Genomic DNA, 16,760 nt, shown 5'->3' on the forward strand with positions numbered 1-16,760 from the left:
CCCAAATCAAGTATACTTGCTAAATATTACATAATTAGATGAAAAATTTAAAACCAAAAAAAAAAAAAAAAAACAAGAGTGAGGGGTCATGGCAATCTGGCTGAAAATGTGTGCGGCTCTGGCGGCTAAAATATTTCAAAAAAGATATAATAAACTTGAAATAGAAAGAAAAAAGAAAAAAGAAAAAAGAAAAAAGAAAAAAGAAAAAAGAAAATATTTTTAAATTTTAAATTTTTTTAATTTAATTATGAAATAAATAAATTACAAATAAGTTACATATAAATATTAAAATTGTAATATAAAAAATTTAAACAAATATCACTTAAAATATAATACTAAATATATAACACTTAATATATAACATATAAGACATAAGACATAAAATATAAAACAATAATGAATATTTAAATCTTACATAATATGTTACAACATATTACACCTATGTTACAATCTGTCTTTGGCACATGTTATAAAAGCCACAGAATGAGGCGAATCTCAGCAGCAACCACAGAAAAAAATTTTCAGGCCTCAAAGCCCATCCAGTCAATTTAATTAATTAATCAATCAGTCAGTCAGTCAGTCAGTCAGTCAGTCAGTCAGTCAGTCAGTCAGTCAGTCAGTTCACAACCACCCAACAAAGACCTCCAAAAAAAAAAAAATTTTTTTATTATTATTATTTTTTTTTTTATTTTATATATACACACCCTTTTCCTTCCTTCCTTTCTTTCCCTTCCCTTCCCTTCCTCTTTCTTCAAGAAAGTTCTTTTCTCAACCTTCCATTCCAATCAAACAATCCCATCCCTCAAAAAAAAAAAAAAATGGCTACCTACGCTCTTTCAGAATCCCACAAGGCTGTAAGTCCTTTTTCATTTGTTAATCCATTTCGATTTTCACATCTTTTCCATATGCTAACATCCTATCACAGCTCCTCCAAGACAGACTCGAGTCTTTTGACCCCGAAGTCGCCTCCATCATGAAGGACGAAATTCAACGCCAAAAGGAGAGTATCGTCCTCATTGCTTCTGAGAACTTCACCTCCAAGGCTGTCTTTGATGCCCTTGGATCACCCATGTGCAACAAGTACTCTGAGGGCTACCCTGGCGCTAGATACTACGGTGGTAACCAGCACATTGACCGCATTGAGCGATTGTGCCAACAGCGCGCTCTCGATGCCTTCCACCTCGACCACGAGAAGTGGGGTGTCAATGTCCAGACCCTCTCCGGCTCTCCTGCCAACCTCCAGGTCTACCAGGCCATCATGAAGCCCCATGAGCGTCTCATGGGTCTCGACCTCCCCCACGGTGGCCATCTTTCTCACGGTTACCAAACTGACACCAGAAAGATTTCTGCTGTCTCCACTTACTTTGAGACCATGCCCTACCGTGTTAACCTTGAGACTGGCATCATTGACTACGACATGCTCGAGAAGACCGCCATTCTTTACAGACCCAAGGTCCTCGTCGCCGGTACCTCTGCTTACTGCCGTCTCATTGACTACAAGCGCATGCGCGAAATCGCTGACAAGGTTGGTGCTTACCTCGTTGTCGACATGGCCCACATCTCTGGTCTCATTGCCGCTGGTGTCATCCCCTCTCCCTTTGAGTACGCTGACATTGTCACCACCACCACCCACAAGTCTCTCCGTGGTCCTCGTGGTGCCATGATCTTCTTCAGAAAGGGCGTCCGCTCTGTCAACCCCAAGACTGGCGAGCCTATCCTCTACGACCTTGAGAACCCCATCAACTTCTCTGTCTTCCCCGGCCACCAGGGTGGCCCCCACAACCACACCATCACCGCTCTTGCTGTTGCCCTCAAGCAGGCTCAGACTCCTGAGTTTGTTGAGTACCAGAAGCAGGTCCTCAAGAACGCCAAGTCCCTCGAGGAGAAGTTCAAGGAGCTCGGCTACAACCTTGTCTCCAACGGTACCGACTCCCACATGGTCCTCGTTTCTCTCCGTGACAAGGGCATTGACGGTGCTCGTGTCGAGGCTGTCTGCGAGGCTATCAACATTGCCCTCAACAAGAACTCCATCCCTGGTGACAAGTCTGCCCTTGTTCCTGGCGGTGTCAGAATCGGTGCTCCTGCCATGACCACCCGTGGTCTTGGTGAGGAAGACTTCAAGCGTGTTGTTGAGTACATTGACCGTGCCATCAACATTGCCATTGATGTCCAGAAGTCTCTCCCCAAGGAGGCCAACAAGCTCAAGGATTTCAAGGCCGTTATTGCCAAGGGCAACGAGACTTTGGATGGTCTTAGAGATGAGATTTCCCAGTGGGCCAAGCAGTTCCCTCTTCCCGTTTAATTGGGAGGTCAATAAAAGGAACACTTTTATAAAAAAAAAATTAAAAAAATTACCCAATCATTTAATTGAAAACCTCAACGGTTTTTTAATGATTTGACGACTATATGACCACCACTTCCTTTTTTGTGTATTTATGATTTTCAACAATGTTTTAATGTCAAGTTTTATTATTATTATTATTATTATTATCATTTCCATTATTTTACAAGAATATACGATGAGTAAAAGCACTTTTGTACTGCCAAATTTTTTTTTTTTTTTTTTTTTTTTTAAGATAAAAATTTTCTCTCGCTTAGTTTTTGGTCAGCCGTGCAAAAAACCCAGTGGGCTGTGCTGCTGTTGTTGCAGGTGCGCTCGGCGCAGAAGTTCCCGGTGCCGACAAAGACGACGAGCTATTGTGTAACGAACCATCGTCTTTACTCTCATGGTTATTACCACTGTTGTTCCCCCATAGCGACCAGCTGCTAAAAATACCTGTAGACGTTGAAACCACGCTGCGACTTGATTTCTGCGATGTTGATACTACTGAGCTGTTGCTTGGAGCCCTCGATAACGTAAGACCACCATGGTTGCTATCTGCTTCTTCGTGATGATGATGATGGTTATGATGATGCTCCTTTTCTCCTGCTGTCTCCACAGTCTCGCCTTCCTTCTTGGCTCCTTCGTTCTTGTTGCTCCACCAGAATGAGTTCCACGGCTTCATCCCCTTGATGAAAGGCCCATCTCCATCTGTGCTCTCTTTATCCTTATCTGTAACACCTTCTGCTCCTTGCTGGAGATCCTGAGATGCAGCTACCACTTGCTGTGATGGTTGTGGCTGCTGTTGCATGGCCACACCAACATGTCGCGGCTCCACAATGTCAAACACTTCATCGTCTGTAAACTTGGAAAATATCCGGAAGTTATTTGTCGTCCGCCATTCCTTAATCCAATGGTGATTAAACTGTTTAATGGGATTCCCATTGACTTCGCGCAACCGCAAATTCGGCTGTTTGGACCCTGCCATCCGCTGCAAAAACCGATCGTACTTCACTGCAGACAAAAGCCCCATAATGTAGTCCTCAAACTGCTGCCGAACATAGTCCTCACTTCCTCGGAAGCCAAGATCCTTAGGACGGAAGGGGTCTTCTGGATCCCAAGTGTCTTCCACAGCCTGTACAATTGAGTTAATCCACTTCTTATCAGCAGATGACAACGAAAGTGCATTGTTGAGCCCATGGCTCAGCACCTCTACGTTACTTTGATCAATGTGCACAACAATGTCTGCAACACAGTTTTGCGGAGCAAGAAGCAGCGCATTGGTACTACCAACTAAAAAGTATTTTGTCTCAGGAGCCTTGAGCTCGTCCATTTGCTGGAGAGGCACATATGCAGTAAACATGCCTCCTTCAGAAAAAATCTGCAAAGGCAGACCCATGTAGTGTAATAATGATGTTCGATCGCTGCTTCTCAGCGAAGTAGGCTTCTTTAAACGAGTTTCATAAGACTTGAGCAGAGGCGACCCGCAGTCCTCTAGGTTGTTGATAAGACTAGGAATCAGCGACACAAGCGCAAATTGCGATGCACACAAAACCTCGGTGTTGTGACCAAAAAAGAAAATCTTCTTTTCCAGAAGCAATGCTTTAAGCAGGAAAAGAACCTTGTTCTGGAGTCTGTGTACAAGCTCTCGCAAAGACATGCCAACATATAAATCGCTCTCGTCTACCTTGTTTGAAAACATTTGCACCAAGTTTCCGTAAAGACTATCAATCAGAGATCGATCCTCAAAATCGCCTTGTTGAAAGTAAGCCCTGGTAATTACTGCCAATTTCTCACGAATTGCTCCAAAAATGGGTTTCCGTGCAATCACAATAACTGATTTTTGCACTGTTGATCGCGTTACATCATCTGGGCGTTCCTTCAGATCAGTGGCTTTAAGCTGACGGTTGCAGCTGATACCAAAAAGTGTCGTTGTGTTAGACATGTCCGGGACCTCTTCTGTAATGTTGCCATGCTTGTCCCGGACAGGCACAGCAATGGGTCCGGTTTTATTTTTGTTGTCGTACAGTAGAGAAAAGTAACAAAAGTTTTCTTCGTGTGAATGTGAGCCGTCTGGCAAGCTTTGAAATGGTAAATTGGGCCATAGTTTGTTATGATCTTGACCCTCGCCTCCAACAGCATATTCTACTTCTGGGCCTCTGAATTAAAGTTAGTATGCCTTTAAAAAAAAAAATTAAAAAAATTCACTTACCGGATATGATGAAATCCAACAACATAAACTGCAAAAATCAAATTCTTGTCATTTGGATTGGTTCCATCAAAATCATCTTTCTCAATAGGCTCGAGCGAAAATGATGGTGCACGTTCTCGAGCCGCATCCGTATCCGCATTTTCTTCGGCATGTGTATTTTTCTTGTTGTCATCTTCCGATTCCACTACCAGATTGTTCTTCAGCTTCTCTTCATTGTCACCAACGACATTCTCCGTCAAAGAATTGTCGCGTTCATGCGCGTTTAATAACGTCCCTTCATCACCTCCTGCACTTGGCGCGATTGTGGAATCAGCCAAAGGAGTAATGGAAACGGCAGTGGCATTAACCCCAGAACTACTTATGGGAGATCTATTCGTGGCATCTTCCTGGTTTGAAACTGCTTCTATAGCTTCTTTTTCATCCAGCATAGGTAGCTTGGACTCAGTGGTATCACTATTGTTTTCATTGGCAACAGCATCTGAAGAGCTAGCCCAAGGGTTGGATGTGGGTGACTCACCAGTTTCTGGATATGTTTCTTTATCTTGTAGAGTATCAAAGTCTGCCGATGGAGGTTGATCTGCTGGTTCGGCTGCCACAATAGTCTCTTTTGTATTTTTAGTATCTTCTTGCTCAGAAATTTCAATATTGTCCTGTTGAGGAGCCAGAACTGGCGAAGGATCATTGAGGGGTTTTGAAGTATTGGAATCGAGGGTTTTTGTAACCGGTTCAGACATGGAAGAATTTGTAAGAGGGTCTACTTCATCATCGTTTTCATTTGGACACTCGGTAACTACCGAGGCTGACAGATCTTCATTTTCGCTGGTGCTACCGCTGCTACCGCTGCTCCCGCTGCCACCTTTACTGCCTCTGCGACCGTTGCTGCTGTTACCGCTGCCAACACTCTTTTGACTTTCCCTACTTTTATTGGCCTCTTCGAATGCCTTTGGAATTAATATTGGATTGGGACTTTTGAACGTTATAGGCGACTGTGTGCCACTGTTTCCCTCAGCAGCTGCAATGATCGCGTTGAATCCACTAGCACTTGCACTGGCTCGAAGTGACAATGTAGAGCTGGAACCACTGCCTACAATGCCATTGATCCCGTTTAAACTAGCACTGGTACGAAGAGTCGGAGTAGGGGGTTGAGATGAAAGCATTTTTTCAAGCTCTTCAACCTTGGAAGATATCTTTGATCCTTTTGGTGGAGATGGTTGACCGCCTGGTGTGTTGTTAGTAGGAGTTGTTGGTGAAATAATAGTTGAAGCTTCCTGTTCAAACTTAGCGGCCAACGTCAGAACACCGCTGGGCTTGCGCTGTCGTTTTGCTGGGTCTATAGTTAGAGGAGGTGTCAAATTTTTTGGCAAGGTAGCCGGAACTTCCGAGGTGGTTGGGAATGGAATTTCCGGCGCTTGGGAATCTAGAAGATCCTGCATTTGTTCAGGGGTTTTGCAGTTGAAAGGATGAAGATAGGGACGATCTGTATGCTGTTCCTGGAGAGGAGGAATATATATGGTAGTAGTAGTAGTAGAAATAGGATTAGGAGTTGTAGAAGTGCTGGGAGTTATGGTTGAAGAGATTATGGTATTGGTTGTGGTGGTTGTGGTTAATGTATCGCTATTCAGGAGCACAGGAGGCTCGCCTGTTCGGGATATGTTGGCGCTGCTGCTGGCAACGGTCGGGTGGTAGGTACTTTGGTCACTACTGGTATGCTGGTCTGGATTACGTCATTAGCAGGTAAGTTAAATGAAACAAGCAAAATGAAAGGCAATTGTGATAATGACAATGAATAACTGGAGTATTTCAATTTTTATTTTAAAAAGGATGTCAAACAAAAAAACCGAAATACAGGAACAAGACTTACTTTCAAATGGGACAAATAAAACATCCCGCTTTATTTGAATGACTGGAGAATTCTCATGGGAAGGTACCGGACTAGAAAACGCTAGCGGATTCTGCTTATTCTCGATAGACGCCGATTCCAAATCGAGAGAATGTTTTGATGAGTTTGCCAAGCTGAAGAAATCATCGTCATCATCCTCCTCTTCATTGCTGTATTTATGGCTTAATGAAGTGTCTGGTAAAACTTTAAGAGGAGCTACCGTAAGTGCTTCTTCGTCATCTTGGTTTTCATCTTCAGAATCTAACAAAGAGTTTCTTAAGCAGCTAGACTCAAGTCGGTGGTTACGGTACGCACTAAATTTTGAAGCCCTACTACTTTCAGCATCACTGTCGCTTTCAATGTTGAAGCTAGCATCGTCTCCATGTTCCTGGTAAATATAGTTTGAGTATCGCGGATTAGTTGAATCGTCAAAGTCAGAATCAGTATGGATTTCAACAGACTCATTTCCTTCAACAGAAACAATTTCAGAAGAAAGAGATCGACTGTGCTGATGATACTTGGTTGGATACTGCCTCGTTAGGGAGTCATTTGCTCCTGCGTTAGTTTCGGAAATTGACATTATAACGTTAAAACAAATAAGATGAAGAGGAAATAATAGAAGTTTATATCAAAATTCAATAAAACAGTCAAAAAAAAAAAGAGAATTAAATCTAGGTTTATTTAATCCATTTTCCCTTTTGTTTTATTCAGTTTTTATTTGTATAAAATCGTCTGTGCTTTTTTTTTTTTTTTTTTTGACAAGACAGGTCTTGTTGCAGATGTTCTGTTCTGTTTGCTGGAAGAATGAAACTTCTAAAGGGCGGCTGGCTTTTCCGTTTTCCCCATAACATGGCAGCAATCAGCTTTGACGCAGGGGTCCATGGGGTCACATGATAATAACGCCTTGATACAATAGATTAAATAAATTCTTCTTCTTCTTCAAAAAATACAAGTAACTATAATTAGTTGCTAACTTTATAGTTATTTAAGATAACACAAAGTAACAAGAATTTGTTACAATGGTTTCTATAGTAGTTATCGTAGAGATGATGCATTTATCGAGAAAATTCAAGCAAAAACTGAGCTAAGAAAATTTCTTCAAATGGTTGCAAATAATTGGCAATTTGAAACTATCGTTGCGAACTATGGCAAATTTTTATTTATGTTAATTAATTAAAGATTAAATTGCTCCATTTTAAAAATGGTTTTAGAGTAATATGGTATAACAAAAACAAACTTCTATTTTAAACGTACTTACATATATAATTTGAAAAATAAAACAAGGTTAAGTTTACTACGTATTTATTGTTCTAATTAGTTTTTAAAAATACGGCATGGTATACTTACCAGCCTTAAATGATCATAGATTGTATTTTCCATAACAACTGCCTTACCTTCATTTGGGAGCAGAGGCATTTTTGAGAGAAAGATAGGCATTCCAAAAGACACCAACTGTAGAAGCAAAGGGAACCTGGAGTGACACGGGCATCAATAGAAAATTGACAAACTGAGCAGCAGGCCAAACTGCATAATTGACCACAAGAGTTTGCAGGTAAGCAGAGCGTAGCTTGACAATAAGAGCAGCTCGATCGCCTCGGCCCATGACAATGGTAGAATATATAAAAAAGGCAAAAAGCGAAATTGGAGAATAAAAAAGTTGGTCAGTGAGAACACGTTTAAGAGTAGATAAGAAAAGATTGTCTTCTTTGTATAAGCTGTTAAGCACAGCATACCAGCAGTACTGAAGCAAGGCTTGAACAAACCCCCAGACCATAAAGAGAGAAAGACGACGGAAATCATACTTTTTCATTGCGTCTGGGTTTTCAGCCTGTTCCTTAATTGTTATCTTATGACGACGGGTATTAGTGTTGTTGCCACTGGGCGAAGAAATATAATGGTGATTATAATGCGTGGGGGAAGAATATGAGTCAGGTGTACTTGTAGTAGTATCATTGGTGCTGTTTCTATCTTCCGACTGATCCAGCAGGCGGAAAGTATGGGTATCATCAGCAAGACCAAGCTCGGCCAACTCCTGGGAGTTGATGGAATCTGTGTCATCACTTTCATAAGGATTGTGTACTGGATCATGACCATTATTGATAGTTGCTTCTACATCATCATCTTGATGAGGTTGGTCTCCCGTTTCGTCCTCTGATTCGTCTTGAGAAGGCTCTTCGGGAAGACGAATGCGTCTTACTTCAAGCTTCTCAAGAACATAGGGAATTCGAAATCCCGCATCTGATCCTGTATCAGGTTTGAAAGCCACAAACATAGTGAGGGATTGAGCAAGGGTATCTGCAAGACCGTAAAGTAAGAGATTTGACACAATCATAGTTGTAAGAGCTGTTTTCATATAGATAGAAGAGTAAACCATTGTCAAACGAATCAGAAACGCTGTAAAAAATAGAATAATGAACCAGTTGAGCTTTGGAATGCGCAACACTCGGTATCGCATAAGAGAATGTGTCCAGTCGGTGATGGCTTGCCACCCACGCGTATACCAATGAGGTTGCGGGATGCCTAAGAATAATAGTAATGGTTAGATAATGTGATAAATAGAATAAAAATAAACTACTTACTAAATGGATCTTCTTCATAAGACCCACGACGCCGAATGCGTATCAGCCCAGAGTTTCGAGGGAAATGGAATGTGCTGTGAGCCATTTAAGAATGTTAGTTGTGAATGATTAAGAATCGTAAGTCTTCAAAAAAAATAAATAAAAAAAAAACGCGCCTGTTAGCGCTAAATACGAGCGTCACGTGGCAATGTAAAGACTATAAAATTTTAAACCTCCAGAAAATGCTACGGATAAATCACCATTAAGACACATGAAAGACAAAACAAATTTAGTTTTTTTAAAATTTAATATTAAAATTACATCATAAAATAAAAATATAAAACCCAGTCATTAAAGAGTAGAAAAAAAGCACAAAAACAAAGTCATAAAAGAAAAGATAAAAGGAAACTGTAGTTGCTTGGAATAAAGCGTTTAACCACCGAAACCGTAAAGAGTGCGGCCTTGTCTCTTGAGAGCGTAGACAACATCGAGAGAAGTGACAGTCTTTCTCTTGGCGTGCTCAGTGTAGGTGACAGCATCGCGAATGACTGACTCAAGGAAAGACTTGAGAACACCACGGGTCTCTTCGTAAATAAGACCAGAGATACGCTTGACACCACCTCTGCGGGCAAGACGTCTAATAGCAGGCTTGGTAATACCCTGAATGTTATCACGAAGAATCTTTCTGTGGCGCTTAGCACCGCCCTTTCCCAAACCTTTTCCACCTTTTCCGCGGCCAGACATTGTTGTGTTTTAATGTAGTAGTAGAGAGTTTTTAATAATGTGTAGTATTTGAAGAAGGTTAAATGAAACCTGATGAGATGTTGTTTTGAGTGTAGAGTGAAGAGAGTTGTTGTGATGAGAGATATAGAAGAAAAAAAAAAAAAAAAAAACTAATTTTAGGTGGAATTCGGCTTGTATATATACTTTTTTTTAGCAAAAAAAGGAAGACGGTGGCGGCCGAAGTTTGACTTGCTTTTTTTTTTTCCCTGTTTTTGTGGTCTTTTTTTTTTCTTTTTAGTTTGGGAGGGAAGCCGACCGACCGACTTTGCACGGCAGCGCAGAGCGGGATTTGCAGGCGCTCGGGTGCTGTGCGCAGGTATTTTCCATGGCCGCAGCGTCTCAAATGTCAGCAAAGTTTTTTTTGGTGGTGTTTGCTGGCTGGCTTTTTGGCTGTTTAATGCTAATGCTGCTTCTATAGCCGCACCAACTTCTTTGTGGGGAGGCATGTACAAGCCCACAAAGCTCAGCCTTATCGATTTGACTAGTGCTCAAATTTACAGGGTGTAGATCTCAGCACCATTTTGCCCGTTCTCTGATGCACTTCCAGACTATGATCTGCACTAGTGATTGTGTGAAGAACTGTAGCCAATAGATGCGCGTAATTTTGCACTAAGAGAACTTTTCGTGTGCTTTGGACCACCGCACATCACAGCACATGGAATATCCCAGAACGAAAAGTCGCTCTCCAAACGCGATTTTATCATCCATTTTGCAAAATAATGGCTTTTCAATCGACTTTGAGCTCGATTTCTGGCGTCATTGAAGCTGCCCCAAAAAAGTCACAGGTGGTACATGCAATTCCAATCAAAGTTTTCAATGTCCGGCTTCATTATTATTTGCACCGTGTCTAAAAAATTAAAAAATTGCTCGGCAATCATACGGCACCCCTAACAATTCGGACTTTCTCCCCCACGACGCGTCGCTTAGCTTGAATTGATTTTATTTTTCAATCTTCAAATTACTTTTATTATTTTTTTTATAAATACTCAGGTTCCCCCCATATATTCTAAACTTTTTTTATATCATTCTATAACAAAGTCCTTACTTCCTCATTTTCTCAACATCTACCCTCTCTTATTCTTTTACTTTTACTCTTATTTTAAATAAAAATGGCCAGAACTAAGCAAGCTGCTAGAACCACCACCGGTGGCAAAGCTCCCAGAAAGCAACTCGCCTCCAAGGCTGCCCGCAAGTCTGCTCCTTCCGGTACTTCCGGCGGTGTCAAGAAGCCTCACAGATACAGACCCGGTACTGTCGCTCTTCGTGAAATTAGACGTTACCAAAAGAGTACTGAGCTCCTTATTCGAAGACTTCCCTTCCAGAGACTGGTCCGTGAAATTGCCCAGGACTTTAAGACTGATCTTCGTTTCCAGTCCTCCGCTATTGGTGCTCTCCAGGAGTCGGTTGAAGCTTATCTCGTTTCCCTCTTTGAAGACACCAATCTTTGCGCTATTCACGCTAAGCGTGTCACTATCCAGAAGAAGGATATCGCTCTGGCTAGACGTCTTCGTGGAGAGCGCATCTAAACGTGTTGTTTAGTTACTCTTCCTTTTCTTGTTTGTTTGCTTTTCATGTACTTTATTTTATATTTGGTTTGTTTTTCTGTAATTTTTTTTTAATGAATGATAATGGGATACTTTTAATATTGTTTTGCAAAGCCGCAGTAGCATACGGCTGGCTTATAAATTTTTTTATCGGCTTACTAAGTCAAACCTTTCAAAGATTTATAAATCTTCTGTTTCTCCGTTTTTCTTACCCAAACCAAACAACACAATGAATTCTATACCAGATCAACTTCCATCGCTAGATTCTGTCAAGCACATAGTCTTAGTCCTTTCAGGTAAAGGTGGGGTTGGTAAATCCTCCGTCACAACACAAATTGCTCTTACACTTGTCGCCAAAAACTACAAGGTTGGAGTCCTTGACATTGACCTCACAGGACCAAGCGCCCCTCGCATGTTTGGTCTTGAAGGCCGTCAAGTCCATCAATCGGTCGCAGGCTGGGTCCCCGTATACGCACAGCCCCCATCTTCTGGATCGGGTTCTCTTGCCGTTATGTCTCTTGGATTTTTGCTTCAACAGCGTGGAGATGCTGTTGTATGGCGAGGTCCTAAAAAAACTGCAATGATCCGACAACTCCTCACAGACATGGTCTGGGGCGACCTCGACTACCTGCTAATCGACACACCTCCAGGAACTTCTGACGAACACATCTCTGTTGCAGAGGCCCTTAAAAATGCAGCTAATCCGGATGGAGCTGTTCTCGTTACAACACCACAAGGAATCGCCACCGCAGATGTCCGAAAAGAGCTTTCTTTTTGCCGGAAAGTAGGCTTCAACATTCTGGGAGTGGTTGAAAACATGAGTGGATACGTCTGTCCCCATTGTTCAGATTGTTCAGATATCTTCTCCAGTGGTGGTGGCTTAAAGCTTGCACAACAGTTTAATCTTCCCTTCCTTGGCTCAGTCCCCATAGACCCTCAGTTTGTTCTCATGATTGAATCTCAAAAGTCAAATAAAATTGGTAACGACAATGAAAGCAGTTTAGATACAAATGAGCCTTCACTGGTTCAAAAATATAAAGATACATCTGCCTTATACCCAATCTTCAGTAAGATTGTTGACAAACTCGTTGAACAAATAGAAAAGGACGACGAGGCTGATTCCTTAAACATTTCTCAAGTAGACATTAACAAACCATAGCTAGTTATTTTTCTTTTATTACTATTTCTTTTTTCTTCTATAATAAATATTTTTTCACTTTTTGGCAAATAAGCCTCCTAGGTATTTGCGCGCAGCGCTTGCATTTCCATTGTCTTGTTCAGGTCCAGCCGTTGAAATTGACGACGGTGAAGTCGATGATGACAACATGACTAGTTTTGCTGCTGCAGACCCTGATGACGTCCCCACAACTGGTGCGCTGGCTTCAGCAACCACCCCCAAAGATGCAAACGTTTCACGTAAGGAAGCATGCTTTTTTAAGACAGAGCTACTACCCTCCTCGCCGTTAAAAATGCTAGCACTAGTATTACCCACATCATTGTTCGTTACGTTACCATCAATGTTTCCAGAAACTTGGACACTACTAGTGCTTGGTACTGAAAATGTTCCGGCAACAGGAGAATAGCACTCTATTCCACTAACAACAACAGTTGCAGCCACTGCTGGTGCAGCCTTAACCGCAGGCATGTACAGGGGCGAGGCCAGCTCAAGATCCCCATACTTATTATAGTCATCTCCACCAATTTGTGTTTCTTCAGAGTTCAAGGAAGCACTTACATCGTGTGTTGAAGGGTCCGAACTATATTCAGGCGTAAAGGTCGTATTAGAGGATACCTTGATAAGTAATGCTGATTTGATCAAAGCATCACCAGAAATAGAATCTTCTGCCTTAGAATCGAGTGATGTTTTCGCTTGAACTGTTTCAATGTTAGATGAAATTGCTGCTTGTACGGGAGAACCGATTTCAGATATTGTATCAGTTTCGAGTTCAATATCTGAAAGTCCAGATGCTTTAGTAGGTATGATTAAGTTGTTCTCTTTTTCAACAGCCATAAGGTTTTCTTTAGTAACAGGAAGGTCTTCATTAAGCAAATTTTCATTTTTAGAAATAGGAAGCGATTCGTTCTTAACTGGAGGCTCATCAACTGAAGGCTCTTCTTCAATAACTGATGACCCTTGTGAATTTGTAAGAGCTGTGCTTTCTTCCTCTTCTTTCGCAGCTAGTGTAATTTTAATGGTAGATAATTCTTGAAGTTCAGCTTTAGAAGTGTTCTCATGTTGAACCAAATTTCCCGCTTTAGTAACAAAGGAGCTCTCTAGATCATCAGAAACTAAACTTCCTGAATTAACAGGAACTTCTTCGGTACTAAAATGACTAGTAGTTTCAGTGACTAATAGATTCTCTGTGTGGACAAAAGATTTATTTGTTTTGGCAATAGAAGAATCATTGATCTTAGCAATAGAAGAATCATTGATCTTAGCATCAGAAGGAGCTGCTGATTCTGAAACAGAGTTCTTTTCTGAGGAGTTCAAAAAATTCTTAACTTCACCTGCTAGATCACTTTTTACTTTAGTTATAGATGAAATTTCCAGGTGAGTACCTAACAAACTTTCTGCCCCATCAGTTAATAAATATTTTGTTTCATTATCAGAAAGCACTTCTGCTTCAGTAGTCAAATCATTATCTTTGTTCTTAATTGGTGGTTCCTCTATTTCAACAGCACAAGAATTTTCTGTGTTGACAATAACAGTTCCTGTTGCGGCAATTGAGCTATTCACTTTTAAGCCAATTCTACTTGAATATTCATGTGACTCATCATTATTTCTGAATTTATTCGTTAACTCATCTTCTGTCTTTGTTTCAATAAGTTTGTCAGTTAAATTATCAACAGGTCTAGTAAGCTTTTGGGACTCGCCATGAATTTTATTTTCTAAAACCAAAGAATCCGGCAAACTTTTACTACCCTCGAACAAACTTTCAGTATCTAGTTCTGACTCTGATTGTGGTAAAGGCTCATTTGCAGATATGAATTCTTGATTAATTTTAGGTAAAGTCACCTGTTCCTCGGAGGTTTCCAAATCCTTTGCCACCAAAACTGGTTGAGTAATTTGCTCACCGATTCTTTGTTTATCTAGACCGTTACAATGCTCTGATTGCTGCTTCAAAGTTCCAGAATCCCCAGTATTCCCTCCAAGAATTTCATTTTTATTTTCATTTTTTGTAGTTGATTCGAGCTTTGGGTCATGATCAGAAGCTTCCTTTATTTGTTGAGAAATAACTGATTTTTGTGATTCTTCATATCTCTCGGAAATTATGTCATCACCCGCTGAACGTTTAAAAGTAGATTCCATGTTTCTTAGTTTATTCCGATTTTCTGGAAAACTTTGAGAGCTCTCGTTTGTAAGAGATACATTTTCTGAGAAAGGAATTTTATCTATTTCAATGATTTTAGATTCATCTTCTTCATTTGACACATCAGGTGGGTTAGTAGAAGAATCATGTTGACTGTTAAATTCTGTTGGCACTACTGCTGCTGTCATATCATCAAGCTCATTAAGTGATGATAAATTTGAAAGTTCAAAAGGCTCTCGCAGCTGGCCAAAAGCTTGATTTAAAGAAGGTTCTGGTTCAGCAGAGTTGAAATCTGAAAGCGGTATTTTCAAATCATTTTCAGATTTATTTGAATGTGATAAAAGAATATATTCTAAATCTTTACCTGGTGTGTCTTTAAGTGCTTTTGAAATAGTATTAGATGAGCTGGATGCTTTAATGGAAGGAGAACTTAATACAAATGACGATGACGCTGGTGTGCTACTGAGAGAAAATATCTCTTGCGAACGAGTTGTGGAAGACATGGTTGTTGGCGAAAGTGTAGTAGTTGCTTCGGATTCGTTAAGAATACCTGGAAGATCTGTTTGAGATGATCCTTGAATAGGAGAAAAGGTTTCGTTAAGCTCAAATTCATCGTTAGATACCGGTTCATTAGACGATCCTTCTGTAACATTAGTTTGTATTTTAATAGGAAATGAATTATCTAATTCTGGTGATTGTTGACGTGGAATGTGATTATTTGCGGGCCAGCTGTTATTATCGGGACTGAATGAGGGGATTTGCAATCCTTCAACAATGAGTTTGTTTGTTGGTTTTACTCCTTCGATGCTTCCTAGAGACCTGCGTGATTTCCCTGAAGATGCAGATGCGGCTCTGCTTGAATTGCTTTTGGCCCGTCGTCTTCCCGTAGATTTTCTAAGATAGTCATCAGGCGTAGAGAAAAGGCTATTATTGCTATTTTTCTGTAAAGCCAAATGTAATCTTGGGTAGTGTTTTTTGTGGGGAGACATTTGTGGACATAATCGCTCGTGTGGCGGGAGTACCGAGTCAATTTGTTGCAAGGACTCAAGAATATTTGCTATTGATTCCTGTGTTTTTCGAGCTGCTAAGGCCAAATTATTAACATGACGTAGATTATAAAGATCTGATTGTAAATGAGCAATTCTAGCTTGTGTAGCACCTAAAGTTGTTTGAGCTAGACGATCTACATCGGCCATTTGCTTTGTGATTCCTTGCTGAGCTTTTCTCATAGAATCAAGTTCCACGCTCAAATCAGACCGATAGTTATCGATGAGATCAACCAGCGACTCATGAAACGAGTTAGACTCATCAACTGCAGCAGAAGATATTATATTTGAAAAGAAAAAATCTTCAATATGAGGCATTTCAGTTGGCAGGTGCTGTAAATAAAAATAAAGTATTTTAAAGAGTTAGCAAACTAATTTGAAATGAAATGAGAAAATACAATATGACGCTTACAGAATCATCTCCAGCTCGGGCAGACGCTGATCTATCTTTTGAAGACCGCAAAGCCCCTGTATTGAGTCTCATAATTCAGGCATAAAAATGGTGTGTTGTATATGTGTAGATGTTGATGTATGTTTTTATTTATATTTTGGGTCGTGACTATTGTTTATGTTTGCGAGCAGAGTATTTATGTGAAGGTGATGACGGAGTTTTACAAAACTACTGGAGTTTGAGTTTGTTACATCCTTTTATATTACACTTTTAAAAGGAGTTGTGTTGCGAGCCTTGGGTCAAATGGGAAAGTTCTCACGCGATAAGAAATTACTTATCACTTTATACTTGTGCATTATTTATATATTCACAAGTTTTATTTATTAATTTACCTAATTTATTATGTAATTTATGTGGTGTCAAGTTCTCGGTATAATATGAATTTAGTAATAATTGTGATAAATGATAAAAGTGATTTATTGATTAATAAGTAATAGTCTATATATGATTAGTATCCCGGGACCATCAGCCTAGATCATTCCTCTTACCTTTGATCTTAAGAATACTTTGTTATCTCTTCAGTATCCTATTCTTGTGTAATGCTGATGGTTGTGGTGATGCTTCTAAGTTTGTGGTTATATTGCTACCTGGCCAATGTAACCCTAACCACTCAGGTTACGGGGCCCAGAAGCCCCCCGTGACATGTGGTTAAAAAA

General features: G+C 40.4%; 7 protein-coding genes across 7 annotated transcripts; 3 read left to right on the forward strand and 4 right to left on the reverse strand.

Moving 5' to 3' along the window:
• Nucleotides 1-818: 818 nt before the first annotated feature.
• SAPINGB_P000029 (uncharacterized protein) lies at nucleotides 819-2,302 on the forward strand (the record flags this gene model as incomplete). Its single annotated transcript, XM_031994754.1, has 2 exons — nucleotides 819-854; nucleotides 926-2,302. The coding sequence occupies 2 exons, from the start codon at nucleotides 819-821 to the stop codon at nucleotides 2,300-2,302; spliced, it is 1,413 nt and encodes a 470-aa protein (XP_031850645.1).
• A 292-nt stretch (nucleotides 2,303-2,594) lies between these two features.
• On the reverse strand, nucleotides 2,595-6,991 carry SAPINGB_P000030 (uncharacterized protein; the record flags this gene model as incomplete). Its single annotated transcript, XM_031994755.1, has 3 exons — nucleotides 2,595-4,479; nucleotides 4,533-6,246; nucleotides 6,394-6,991. 3 exons carry the CDS (start codon nucleotides 6,989-6,991, stop codon nucleotides 2,595-2,597), a joined length of 4,197 nt encoding a protein of 1,398 aa, XP_031850646.1.
• Nucleotides 6,992-7,807: 816 nt separating this feature from the next.
• SAPINGB_P000031 (uncharacterized protein) lies at nucleotides 7,808-9,075 on the reverse strand (the record flags this gene model as incomplete). The annotated part of the gene is made up of 2 exons (XM_031994756.1): nucleotides 7,808-8,931; nucleotides 8,991-9,075. The coding sequence occupies 2 exons, from the start codon at nucleotides 9,073-9,075 to the stop codon at nucleotides 7,808-7,810; spliced, it is 1,209 nt and encodes a 402-aa protein (XP_031850647.1).
• Nucleotides 9,076-9,401: 326 nt separating this feature from the next.
• SAPINGB_P000032 (uncharacterized protein) lies at nucleotides 9,402-9,713 on the reverse strand (the record flags this gene model as incomplete). Its single annotated transcript, XM_031994757.1, has 1 exon — nucleotides 9,402-9,713. One exon carries the CDS (start codon nucleotides 9,711-9,713, stop codon nucleotides 9,402-9,404), a length of 312 nt encoding a protein of 103 aa, XP_031850648.1.
• Nucleotides 9,714-10,861: 1,148 nt separating this feature from the next.
• Nucleotides 10,862-11,278, forward strand: SAPINGB_P000033 (uncharacterized protein; the record flags this gene model as incomplete). Its single annotated transcript, XM_031994758.1, has 1 exon — nucleotides 10,862-11,278. One exon carries the CDS (start codon nucleotides 10,862-10,864, stop codon nucleotides 11,276-11,278), a length of 417 nt encoding a protein of 138 aa, XP_031850649.1.
• A 247-nt stretch (nucleotides 11,279-11,525) lies between these two features.
• Nucleotides 11,526-12,455, forward strand: SAPINGB_P000034 (uncharacterized protein; the record flags this gene model as incomplete). The annotated part of the gene is made up of 1 exon (XM_031994759.1): nucleotides 11,526-12,455. The coding sequence occupies one exon, from the start codon at nucleotides 11,526-11,528 to the stop codon at nucleotides 12,453-12,455; it is 930 nt and encodes a 309-aa protein (XP_031850650.1).
• Nucleotides 12,456-12,509: 54 nt separating this feature from the next.
• On the reverse strand, nucleotides 12,510-16,137 carry SAPINGB_P000035 (uncharacterized protein; the record flags this gene model as incomplete). The annotated part of the gene is made up of 2 exons (XM_031994760.1): nucleotides 12,510-15,986; nucleotides 16,066-16,137. 2 exons carry the CDS (start codon nucleotides 16,135-16,137, stop codon nucleotides 12,510-12,512), a joined length of 3,549 nt encoding a protein of 1,182 aa, XP_031850651.1.
• Between the last annotated feature and the right edge of the window lie 623 nt (nucleotides 16,138-16,760).

The sequence above is a fragment of the Magnusiomyces paraingens genome (genome assembly GCF_902498895.1).
Source record: "Magnusiomyces paraingens strain CBS 517.90 genome assembly, contig: contig1, whole genome shotgun sequence".
Taxonomy (NCBI): domain Eukaryota; kingdom Fungi; phylum Ascomycota; class Dipodascomycetes; order Dipodascales; family Dipodascaceae; genus Magnusiomyces; species Magnusiomyces paraingens.